At 45.5% G+C, this 13,118-nt stretch overlaps 1 protein-coding gene across 1 annotated transcript; it reads left to right on the top strand.

Moving 5' to 3' along the window:
• The first annotated feature begins 11,678 nt into the window (after nt 1–11,678).
• On the top strand, nt 11,679–12,593 carry LOC146341616 (olfactory receptor 14I1-like). The gene is given in 1 exon segment (XM_084808384.1): nt 11,679–12,593. A coding segment is annotated over 1 exon segment (915 nt).
• The last annotated feature ends 525 nt before the right edge of the window (nt 12,594–13,118 follow it).

Below are 13,118 nucleotides of genomic sequence, written 5' to 3'. Positions count from 1 at the left end.
GTAGGCTATCACGGGTGACTTAAAAAAAAAAAAGCACGTACGGATAATGGTGGCCCCCATAGGGAGCCGCCATTCCTGTTCCTTATTTGGTAGCTGTAGTCTACGTAAATCTTTACGTAGACTACAGCGACCAAATAAGGAACGCGAATGGCGGCTCCCTATGGGGGCCGCCATTAGAGTACGCGCTTTTTTTTTTTTTAAGTCACCCGTGATAGGCTACGTGATGATTGACGTAGCCTATCACGGCTGACTTTGCAAATCTAGCCATGATAGCCTACGTTAATCATCACGTAGCCTATCAGGGGGCGTTTTTTTTTTTTTAGAACTTTCGCGTTCGTGTTCGGGCAAGGCAGGAAGCCCACTCCCCGGCCTGAATTTCGGCTGGGGCGAGGCGGGAAGCCTCCCCCCCCCGGCCTGAACTTTGCGGGGGGAGCAGCGAAGCGCCTCCCCCCCACCGCAAACAAGCTTAGGCGAAAGGTAAGGGACTTTCGTCCACCCCTAAGCCTATCACGGGTGACTTTGAAAAAAAAATGCACGTACGCAAATGGCGGCACCCGTGGCGCTGCCATTTGCGTTCCCTGTTTTGGCAGGGGTAGTCTACGTAAAGATTTATGTAGACTACAGTGAAAATAAGGGCAACGCAAATAGCATTGCCCTTATTTTCTCCGTAGTCTACATAAATCTTTACGTAGACTACCCCTGCCCAATTAAGGAACGCAAATGGTGGCGCCCATGGGTGCTGCCATTTGCCTACGCTTTTTTTTTTCCAAAGTCACCCGTGATAGGCTACGTAAAGATTTACGTAGCCTATCATGGCTGACTTTGAAAATCTAGCCATGATAGGCTACGTAAATCGTTACGTAGCCTATCGCGTGTGTGGGGTTTTTTTTACTTTTGTAATAGCGGCGGCGGCAGCTAGTCAGAAGACCAGCTGCCACCTCCGCCCCCACCGAAACGCCGTCAAAACGCCGCCGGGACCCACCACAAATTGGTAGGTCTGCCAGAACACTGCCAAAACGCCGGGATTTCACCGCCAATTTTCGTGGAGAATTCTCCGCCATTCTTGTACGCAAATGGTGGCGCCCATGGGCGCCGCCTTTGCGTTCCTTATTTTTGCACGTGTAGTCTACGTAAACATTTACGTAGCTATTTGCATTCCCCTTATTTTAGCTGTAGTCTACATAAATATTTACATAGACTAGATGTGCCAATATAAGGAACATGGTTGTGTTCGCATGGTTGTTTTTTTTTTCCACTCAGCTGTGATAGGCCATGTAAACATTTACATAGCCTATCATGGTATTTTTTTAAAATCTAGCCATGATAGGCTACGTAAATCTTTATGTAGCCTATCATGTTTTTTTTTTTTTCACTTGGAAATGGCGGCGGCCACACCGTCGCCGCAACCCCGCCGGAGCTGCGGCCACCAGGGACATTCGCACAAGGTAAGTCCCATCCCAGGGGGGATGGGGGGCTGACCATTTCGCCACTGATTTTGGGGGGCCGAATGTGCTGGCATTCGGCCTCCCTGAGATTCATGGCGAAATTCTCTGACATCCCTAGTCACCACATGGCATGCAGTACAGCAAAATACTGCACCAGCCGGTTGATACTGCTGCTGTGATCCATTTAAACCAAAGTATGTTCCAAGGTGTGAAGAATGGCAGCTACCTGAACCAGTCAGCTTGCTGCCTTTTTGGAGTGCATGGACAATTAGGGATGTATGAAAGTCACTTACCTTTTCACGGATTTTGTTTGTGGGATGGGAGGTGCTCCTTCCCTCCCCCCATAATCCTCGATGGGGGGGAGGCGATCCAGTCCCCCCACTAGAATCCTCGACAACTGGCTCTGCTCCGCGGCAGCTCCACAGAGCAGCCAGCCAGGCCAGGGCCTTCCGCAGCTGGATTTCTGGCCGCGGACTGGCTGGTGCGGACACAAGTAGTGGCCGCCATAGCGGCCGCCATTTGCGTCCGGCCAAGGAGCTGTGATAGGCTACATAAGTGTTTACGTAGCCTATCACATCTGGGTAAAAAAAAAAAAAAACGGCATACACAAATGGCAGCGGCTATGGTGGCTGCCATTTGCGTTCCTTATTTTTTGCCGTTTTAGTCTACATAAATATTTATGTAGACTATTACAGTGAAAGAAAAGGGGAACGCAAATAGCGTAGTGGGTGCTATTTGCATTCCTTTTTTATTCGCTGTTTTAGCCTACGTAAATATTTGCGTAGGCTAAAACGGAGAATCAAAAAGGAATGCAAATAGCACCCACTATGCTATTTGTGCTCCCCTTTTTTTTCACCCTAATAGTCTACGTAAATATTTATGTAGACTAAAATGGTGAATAATAAGGAATGCAAATGGCGGTTGCCATAGTCGCCGCCACTTGCATACGTCTTTTTTTTTACCCAGACATCATAAGCTATGTAAAGACTTACATAGCCTGTCATGGCAAAGACCGTAAATGTTCAAAAGACCAGTCGCCGCCACCGCCTCTGCCAAAGGCGCCGCCGTCCAGAACATCGGCCCCAGGTAAGTCTCATCCCAGGGGGGATCCGCCGGGGGGGGTGGCAGGCCGTTCCGCCACGGATTTCGGGGGGCTGAATGCCAGTGCATTCGGCTTCACTGAAATCCGTGGCGGAATTCTCCGCCATCCCGATGGACTATGAGGGCATTGGAGTGGTGAGAGACCTGCCCCCTTGCCATGCTAGTGCCCTTATTGTTCATGTAGTTCCATGACAGATTTCCTTAGGGATGTACGAATGTCACTTACTTTTTCGCAGGGGTGATTCACGGTGGGGGGGATGCGCTTCGCTTCTCCCCCCGAAGTTCAGGCAAGGGGAAGAAGGCGCCCTGCCTCGACCCGGCCGAAATTCAGACCGGGGAGAAGCGCCCCGTCTCCCCAGCCGCGAAAGAAAAAGTGAAAAAAGAAAAAAAAACCGTGATAGGTTACGTAACAATTACCGTAGTCTATCACGGCTAGATTTCCAAAGTCAGCCATGATAGGCTACGTTAATTGTCATGTAGCCTATCACGGGTGACTTTGGAAAAAAAATAAAAAGCGTGTACGCAAATGGCGGCGGCCCATGGGCGCCGCCATTTGCGTTCCTTATTTTGGCACGTCTAGTCTACGTAAAGATTTACGTAGACTACAGCGAAAATAAGGGAACGCTATTTGCGTTGCCCTTATTTTCGCCGTAGTCTACATAAATCTTTACGTAGACTAGATGTGCCAAAATAAGGAACGCAAATGGCGGCGCCCATGGGCCACCGCCATTTGCGTACACGCTTTTTTTTTCCCCCCAAAGTCACCCGTGATAGGTTACGTGACGATTTACGTAGCGTATCACGGCTGACTTTAGAAATCTAGCCGTGATAGGCCACGTAAATCGTCACGTAGCCTATCATGGGTGTGTGTGTGTGTGCGTTACTTTTTTATTTTGTAATGGTGGTGGCAGCAGCCGGTCGGAAGACTGACCGCCGCCCCCACCCCCGACAAAATGCTGCTGAACCGCCGCCGGGACCCGCCGCCGAGAGGGACATTCAGCCACGGTAAGTCCCATCCCGGGGGGGTGCCGGCGGAGAATTTCCCCAACACGTTTGTTTGGCTGAATGCCTCGGTGCTCGGCCTCCCAAAGATTTGTGGAGAAATTCTCCGCCATCCCTAGATTCCTGAATATTATTTTTAATGCAGGTAGTACAGCATAATGCACTGTTGTTGCCAGAAGGCGCAAGGGGTGTTTATCCATTTCTCTGCCAGCCATTTGTCCCCACAAAAGTTAATCCCAAACTACTGTTGTTGTTGTTGTTGTTGTTGTTATTATTATTGCCCACCTGAAAGAGACAAGATAACAGGTATCTGTATATCTTCCTCCTGGAGGAGCAAAGTGGTTTGGAAGGCTGATTTGAGCAGCAAACAATTATGGAATGAAACCATCCCCTTGAAAGCAGTGCTCCATTCTGCTCAAAGCCATCCACAGCTGGTCTACAATATTAAAAGATAGTCTTGTGGGATGGGGGAATCACAGAACTATACATAATATGGAGACTGGACCAACACATTTTTCAAGACTTTGCAGCTAAGACTCAAATCGCCACTTTTATGTGGTATAATCCTCAATGATATATACTTTTCACATTCTTATATTTCTGATCCTAGACCATCTGCATGCTAGGCTTCATCAGGGCTGACTGAAGGGTCATGCAGTCGCTGAGGCTCACATCCCAACAGGAGGACTACTCCGGCCCTGCGAAGCCTCCTGGCCCGGTTTCTCCTCCTCCTCCTCCTTCCTGTTGCTGCCTGTTCATCAGGCCTATCCAGGTATGCAAGCCAGGCTAAGAGCAAGAAGAGGGAGAAGCAGCTTCCACTTGCCTTGATCTCTTTTTGGTATGGTGGCCTCTTACCTATCACCAGAAGAGAGGTTGTGCACCATGAAAGATGGCAACAGAGAGCACATTAGCATCAGATTTGCATAAGCTACTGGATAAGTAGAGATGCAACTTTAAAAGAATGATCTGACTGTAAATGTCACAGAAGGGAAGCCAACTACTGCCATAGTGGAAAGGTTTCACTTCCACTGCTCAAGGTTCTGGATTTCATCTGCAACATGTAGACACTGGGGCAGCACCTACTATCTGCTTGGTGACTCGGCTTGACGAGTCTACACGTTCTGGAAAGGGTGAGCTGGAAAAAATCAGAGGGATGACCTCACTCTGAACCCACAAAGAAAGGAGGCTAGTTTGCCTTCATTGACCAGTATACCAAGGAAAGCATTTGTCCACTCAGGAAGTGAAATTATTCTTCTTCAACATTATCAGATATTGGTATTTGTTATCCAACATGCTATGTCTACAGGAGTACCTGATGAAGACTTTAGAGAGTTGAAATAGAAACACATCTGGGTTCCATAGACTGATGGGCATAACTGATATAGTTGTTTTGAAATGTGGACCTAACATAATTGTTGTTTTGTAAAATCAGTTGGCATAATTGAACCACTAATCACTATAATTTTCTGTAATTAACTGGTCTGGTGCAGTTGTGTAGGTCTCTTATACCTGGGGTGCTTGACAAGCTACCCACAGCCTAAAAAAGCCCCTGGGTTGCTTGTCAAACACCCCAACAGCCCACCCTTGCCAGGTTCACATTTAATGACAAGCTACAGTGCACCCCCAGAACAGCTAAAATATTCAAAATGGTGGCCTTTTGCAGGATGACAAAGAAATGTCCTTCGCTCTGTCCACACAGAGCCAAGACAAACTTGATCTACATCCCTTGCTTTGCAAGGAGGGCTGAATCTTCTGGAATTGTCATCTGATTATGGATTTCTTAAGTTAAACTTATAAAGACAAACAAACAAACAAACAAAACAACACTACCAGTGGTCATGAGCCACAATGGATCTTCCTTCACTGAGTCTCCAGTTTCCTGGACTGTTGCCAGATGAACAGGGAAAGAGGACATCATTCCAGGCAGTGCTGGAAATAGTAGGCTGTCCAGTATGAAAGAGAACTTCTACCCAACTCATCTTTTGGGGCAATGGTACAGTGGGTCCTGGGGGAGAGAATAAGTGAATGGGCAGTGGTGACAGGGTAATCAGGTGGGACCCCTCAGGAAGGGAGGTCCACTGAAGGCATCTTTCCCAACCCAATCCCCCCCCCCAGACACAAATCTGGGACTTGCACTGGCCTTAATCAAGGAGAAAATTTGACAGAATGCAGTAATTTTGCTCCTCTTGACTGTGGTGGTTTTCATGTGTTCAAATGCTGGATGTGTATGCTAATGATCTCATTAGGGTTACCAGGAAAACAGAAGCAGTCTGGGGATAGTGAGGTGGATCTCGTCTTTCTTTTTTAATAATTATTTGTACTGGACTCTTGGGAGATTGTCCCTCTCTTTGGAGACTGTCTCCAAGTAGTGAGAGAAAACATCAATTAACCTCCTTTCCTCGCAAGCAATATTTTCTTTCCAGGTTAGATTGAAATTAGCTGTGCACACAGAGGCAAGTCTCAAACGAAGAACTAGAATTCATGGATGGATGCATGGACACTTGAATACTGATCTGAAGCAACTAGAAGAGACATTCTGTCTAACATGGGAATACATTTATGGGAAAGGTAAGATCTTGAAAATATTGTGACTCTTGGAGTAGTTTCACAACTTACTTCTTCATCTATGGGCTCGACCACCTGCTCAACTATTTTTTCTCAGTGGTTTGTCCTCTGACAGCCCTTCCAATCCATGACTGTCCTCCTCAAACAGGGCACATGGTCATCCTGCTTCACATAGGGAAACACACCAAAGGACCCACACAAAGTTCACTGTATTTGGATGCACTTTTTTTGAATCAATACTGTTGCAGAAAATATGATATAGTCATGAGTAGCTTAGGTCCTATTGATTTCTATGGGTCTACTCTAAATATGACTTAAGCCTGCATCTGAGGCAATATAAAGCATGTCACCTGATTTCTGAAGGTGAACTCAGGAACAGGAATTGATGCTCTAAGATGCATAAACACACACACACACTGGCACACATACACACTGGCACACACACATGGATAGACACACACACACACACACACACACACAGAGTCACTGTTAAAGAGAAGTGGAGAAAGATGCTGCATTGCTTAGAATTCACCAAGACACTGACTGTAGTGGTTCATGTTGTTGAAAGTTCAGAATACATATGAAGGAAGAAGTAGTTAGTGAAGCCCCAGGTAATGGATCATCAGTACTTTATCATGCTTTTTATTAATATGTCTTCTTCAGGCCTTGTCACTGATATACCAGTGCAGGAAAGCTAATGGGAGGGGACTTACAGGAATAAAGTCAACTAATGTCCTGTTCCTGCTTTTTGTCCTTCAACAATATCTTTGAAGAGGCAAATGACATATTATAGTTCACTTCCACATGCTTATCACACAATGACAACTGGATCCAATGATGAAGACATAGCAGCATCACATCACCTTAATTATATCTTCGCCATGTCATATTTCCCCTTCATGGATCACTGCCTTGTTGTGGCGAAGGGGCTTGCGTAACTCAGTGAAGCCATAAGCTATGTCGTGCAGGGCCACCCAAGACGGACAGGTCATGGCAGAGAGTTCTGACAAAATGTGGTCCACTGGAGAAGGAAATGGCAACCCACTCCAGTATTCTTGCCAAGAAAACCCCATGGAACGTATCACAAGGCTAAAAGAGATGACGCTGGAAGATGAGCCCCTCAGGTCGGAAGGTGTCCAATATGCTACTGGGGAAGAGCAGAGGGTATTTCCAAGTAGCGCCAGAAAGAGTGAAGCGGCTGGGCCAAACCCGAAAGGACACTCAGCTGTGGATGTGTCTGGTGGTGAAAAGAAAATCCGATGCTGTAAAGAACAATATTGTTTAGGAACATGGAATGTCAGATCAATGAATCAAGGTAAGCTGGAGGTGGTCAAACATGAGATGGCAAGATTGAACATCGACATCTTGGGAATCAGCGAACTAAAATGGACAGGCATGGGCGAATTTAATTCAGGTGACCATCATATCTACTATTGTGGGCAAGAATCCCTTAGAAGAAATGGAGTAGCAATCATAGTCAACAAAAGGGTGGGAAAAGCAGTACTGGGGTACAATCTTAAAAATGATAGAATGATCTCAGTACGAATCCAAGGCAAACCATTCAACATCACAGTAATTCAAGTCTATGCCCCAACCACTGAGGCCGAAGAAGCTGAGGTTGATCGGTTCTATGAAGACCTACAACACCTTCTAGAACTAACACCAAAAAAAGATGTCCTCTTCATCATAGGGGATTGGAATGCTAAAGTAGGAAGTCAAGAAATCACCGGGATAACAGGCAGGCATGGCCTTGGTGTACAAAATGAAGCAGGACAAAAGCTAATAGAGTTTTGCCAAGAGAACATGCTGATCATAGCAAACACTCTTTTCCAACAGCACAAGAGGCGACTCTACACATGGACGTCACCAGATGGTCAGTATCGAAATCAGATTGATTATGTCCTTTGCAGCCAAAGATGGAGAAGTTCCATACAGTCAGTAAAAACAAGACCTGGAGCTGACTGTGGCTCAGATAATGAGCTGCTTCTTGCTAAATTTCGGCTTAAATTGAAGAACGTCGGGAAAACCACTAAACCGTTCAGGTATGACCTAAATCATATCCCTGATGAATATACAGTGGAGGTGAGGAATAGATTTCAGGGATTAGACCTGATAGACAGAGTGCCTGAGGAACTATGGACGGAGGTCCGTAACATTGTTCAGGAGGCAGCAACGAAATCCGTCCCAAAGAAAAAGAAATGCAAGAAAGCCAAGTGGCTGTATGATGAGGCTTTACAAGTAGCTGAGGAAAGAAGGGAAGCGAAAAGCAAGGGAGAAAGGGGAAGATATACCCAACTGAATGCAGAGTTCCAGAGAATAGCAAGGAGAGACAAGAAGGCCTTCTTAAATGAACAATGCAAAGAAATCGAGGAAAACAACAGAATGGGAAAGACTAGAGATCTCTTCAAGAAAAATGGAGATCTCAAGGGAACGTTTTGTGCAAAGACGGGCATGATAAAGGACAAAGAAGGCAGGGACCTCACAGAAGCAGATGAGATTAAGAAGCGGTGGCAAGAATACACAGAAGAATTATACAGGAAAGATCTGAATGTCCCTGAGAGCCATGATAGTGCACTCACTGAACCTGAGCCGGACATCCTAGAGAGTAAAGTCAAGTGGGCCTTAGGAAGCAATAGTAACAACAAAGCTAGCGGAGATGACAGTATTCCAGCTGAGCTATTTAAAATCCTAAAAGATGATGCTGTTAAAGTGCTGCATTCAATATGCCAACAAATCTGGAACACTCAACAGTGGCCACAAGACTGGAAAAGGTCAGTTTACATTCCAATTCCAAAGAAGGGCAACACCAAAGAGTGTTCAAACTACCGCACCATTGCGCTCATTTCACATGCCAGCAAGGTGATGCTCAAAATCCTACAAGCTAGGCTTCAGCAGTATGCGAACCGAGAACTACCGGAAGTACAAGCTGGGTTTAGAAGAGGCAGAGGAACTAGAGATCAAATCGCCAACATTCGCTGCATCATGGAGAAAGCAAGAGAATTCCAGAAAAACGTCTATTTCTGCTTCATTGACTACGCTAAAGCCTTTGATTGTGTGGATCACAACAAACTATGGCAAATTCTTAAAGTGATGGGAGTACCAGACCACCTTACCTGTCTCCTGAGAAACCTGTACGAGGGTCAAGAAGCAACAGTAAGAACCAGACATGGAACAACCGAGTGGTTCCAAATTGGGAAAGGAGTACGACAAGGCTGCATATTGTCACCCTGCTTATTTAACTGATATGCAGAGTACATCATGAGAAATGCTGGGTTGGATGAATCAGAGGTCAGAATTAAGATTGCCGGGAGAATTATCAACAACCTCCGATATGCAGACGATACCGCCCTAATGGCAGAAAGCGAAGAGGATCTCAAGAGCCTCTTGTTGAGGGTGAAAGAGGAGAGTGCAAAAGCTGGTTTGAAACTCAACATTAAAAAAACTAAGATCATGTCATCTGGCCCTATCACTTCCTGGCATATAGAAGGGGAAGAAATGCAAGCAGTGACAGATTTTACTTTCTTGGGCTCCAAGATCACCGCAGATGGTGACTGTAGCCATGAAATTAAAAGACGCTTGCTCCTTGGGAGGAAAGCTATGGCAAACCTAGACAGCATAGTCAGAAGCAGAGACATCACCTTGCCGACAAAGGTCCGTCTAATCAAAGCTATGGTTTTCCCAGTAGTAATGTATGGCTATGAGAGCTGGACTATAAGGAAGGCTGAGCGCCGAAGAATTGATGCTTTCGAACTGTGGTGCTGGAGAAGACTCTTACGAGTGCCCTGGACTGCAAGGAGGTCAAATCAGTCCATCCTAAAGGAAATCAACCCTGAGTGCTCATTGGAAGGACAGATAATGAAGCTGAAGCTCCAATATTTTGGCCACCTAATGCGAAGAGAAAACTCCCTGGAAAAGACCCTGATGCTGGGAAAGACTGAAGGCAAAAGGAGAAGGGGACGGCAGAGGATGAGATGGCTAGATAGCATCACGGATGCAATGAATATGAACTTGAGCACGCTCCGGGAGAGAGCGCAGGACAGGAAGGCCTGGCGTGCTATGGTCCATGGGGTCACGAAGAGTCGGACACCACTGAACGACTGAACAACAACATGTCATATTTCCTTTCTCATTTGTTTGCTTTCTCCATGTGTTTCAGTAAAGGATGGGGAAAGTCCCTGATGTTCAGTCCAGTGGGGGTCTACCATGGGGAAATCCAGGCTGCTGAGGGCCCCACAGATTTCCCCAAAGCCCTGGAATGTCCGCTGTAGTTCGCAGGGCAGTTCTCTGGCTGTCTAAAAGGCGCAATAGGCTAATGACAGCTGCCATTAGCCTATCGCTGGAAATTACGGTCATAAATTGCATAATTTGCAGCATCTGTGGCTGTAAAGCCCTTCCTTCTATGTCAATTGTGGCCTTTTACACCACAATTTACATAGAAGAAAGGGCTTTACAGCCTCAAATGCCATAAATGGAACAATTTACGGCCATAATTTCCCAGTGATAGGCTAATGGCGTCTGTTACCCTGCAAACTATGGCAGATGCCCGAGGTAAGGGGGTGTTGGTGTGCTGCAGGATCCGGAGCTTGGATTCCTGGGAATTCTGCCCCACTTGTGTTCACAGCAAATTTCTCCAGCATCCCTAGTTTAGTGAACTCACTTCATACATTCAGCTGTGAGTCCTTGGGGAACGAAGCCATCAAACGAATTGTACATAATTTTATGTAAAAGTGCCCCATGACTGCATGGGGCAATTAAATTTTCATTCTGATTGATACACATTAACTGAATTAATCTAAATGTAAGCCCACTTATTTAAATATACTAATTAGTTCTGCACTTCTGTAAACACTGACTTGAAAGTAAGTCCACTGAACTCAGTGGAACTTGCTATCCAGTCAATAGACACTGGATCAGACTGCACAAACAGTTTGTAGAGTGACCTGTGGGTGCTTCCAGATATGGCTTTTATTGTGCTATTGGTCTGCCTCATTCACAGAATTCTACAGATCACAGAATGCTATGGCTGATCTAGAGTTTGTTCTCTTCCATTGGTAACCCTCTTGCATTTTCTTTCCACTTCTTCCTTCTTCCTTTTGTTTTACTGCAGAGAATCCATGAAGGATGGAAGGACAGAATAGTTGCACAATGTCTTGCAATTCATAGCATTAGGAGCCATCTGTCTGGAAGCAACCTGTCTCCATGAACATTATTTTCACAAAATTTCAGACTTCAGAACACAGACCAGTTTATAGATGCATAAGGGGTAAAAACACACACCCAGGAGCACCCCATGGCTTGGAGAAGTAAAACAAAATCAAAACATAACAATACATCCTACAGAGACAAATCCCCCAACAAAATACCCCAATGTGTATTGACCATTTTCAGTTGAATGTGAGTCTGAAAATAAAAATGGAAAGTGGTGGTGGTGGTGAGAGTATAATATGATTGGATGGATGGAACCCTAAAAGGAAGTATTTGTAATCTACTCTTGCTGTCACAAGAGAGTGGTGGTTCTTTTTCTTCCTTTTGCAGGAGACATAATATATAATGTTAAAGGCAAAGATGTCCAATTTCACCTTGAGTTCTAGCTTTGTACTGTTAGAATTCTCGGATATTCGGGAACTACAAATCTTACACTTCATTGCGTTCCTAGTATTGTACCTGGCAACCATGCTTGGGAATGTTCTCATCATTGCTGTTGTAGTGCTTGACCATCATCTGCACACCCCCATGTACTTTTTCCTTATAAACTTGGCCATGATGGACCTTGGCTCCATTTCAGTCACCGTACCCAAATCCATGGCAAATTCCCTTATGAACAGCAGGTTGATTTCTTATTTTGGATGTGTTGCTCAAGTTTTCTTTTATTTGTTCTTTGAAGTCTCTGATTTTGTCCTCCTTACGATAATGGCACATGACTGATACGTTGCCATCTGCAATCCACTTCGATATGAGGCAGTCATGAACAAAAGAGCTTGCATCCACATGGCATTCAGTGCATGGCTTAGTGGTTTTCTCTATGCTGCCATTCATACTGGCAGCATGTTTTCCATCACTCTCTGCTCTAATATTGTCAATCAATTCTTTTGTGAAATCCCAGCATTGCTGAAGCTCACCTGCTCAGACTTGTACCTGGTCGAATTTGGGCTTCTTCTGCTTGGTTGTATCATGTCTTTAGGCTGCTTTATTTTTATCATTGTAACATATGTGCAGATCTTCACTGCAGTGCTCAGGAATCCTTCCATGCAGGGGAAGCAAAAAGCTCTCTCCACTTGCCTTCCCCACCTCACTGTTGTCTCTGTCTTTGTGTTCACTGGACTCTTTGCTTATATGAGGCCTCCGACTATCACTTCACCTGACCAGGACCTGGCCTTTGCTGTTATATATACCATAGTTCCTTCCATGATGAATCCAGTGGTCTATAGCTTGAGGAACAAGAAGCTCAAGGATGCCCTGAGGAAGCTCTTAGATGTTTAACACTCTTCTGATGCTATTTCCAGAATTGTTCTGTGAAGATATTGCTATTGGGAATATACCACTGCTCACTGGGTATGTAGCCAGTGCTGGAAGACTGAGGAAAAGACAGTGGGTCGTTCTTTGTTCAGGAAGGGAACAGTTATACTGGCAGACCAATACCCCACTTCACTCTCTTCCACACCACAAAGCAATGTCATTCAGCTGACTGTGAGCCAAACTAGACATGATGGTCTATGTTGGCTTTCAACGTGTTCCCCCATGCAGTGCCTCTGCAATGATGCTGCTACGTGACACACTGTGACTTTCACAGGCATTGTGCGTAAAAAATGATGTGGCCATCCCTGTTCACCCTCTCCCCCCTCCAGCAGTGACTCTAGAATGTAGTGATGTCATAATGCATTTAGCATTATTCCAGAGGCATACTGGGTGAACATGGGAACCAAAACTTCTCCTACCACCATTTGTTACAGTAAGGCTCTCCTCCTGCCTCCAGTGGCTCCCCTCCCCCTGGAACATCATGTAAAA

This window comes from Heloderma suspectum, chromosome 6 (genome assembly GCF_057233095.1).
Source record: "Heloderma suspectum isolate Gila_16-S chromosome 6, 16-S_ref, whole genome shotgun sequence".
NCBI lineage: Eukaryota > Metazoa > Chordata > Lepidosauria > Squamata > Helodermatidae > Heloderma > Heloderma suspectum.
This window is presented reverse-complemented; position numbering and strand designations above follow the sequence as displayed.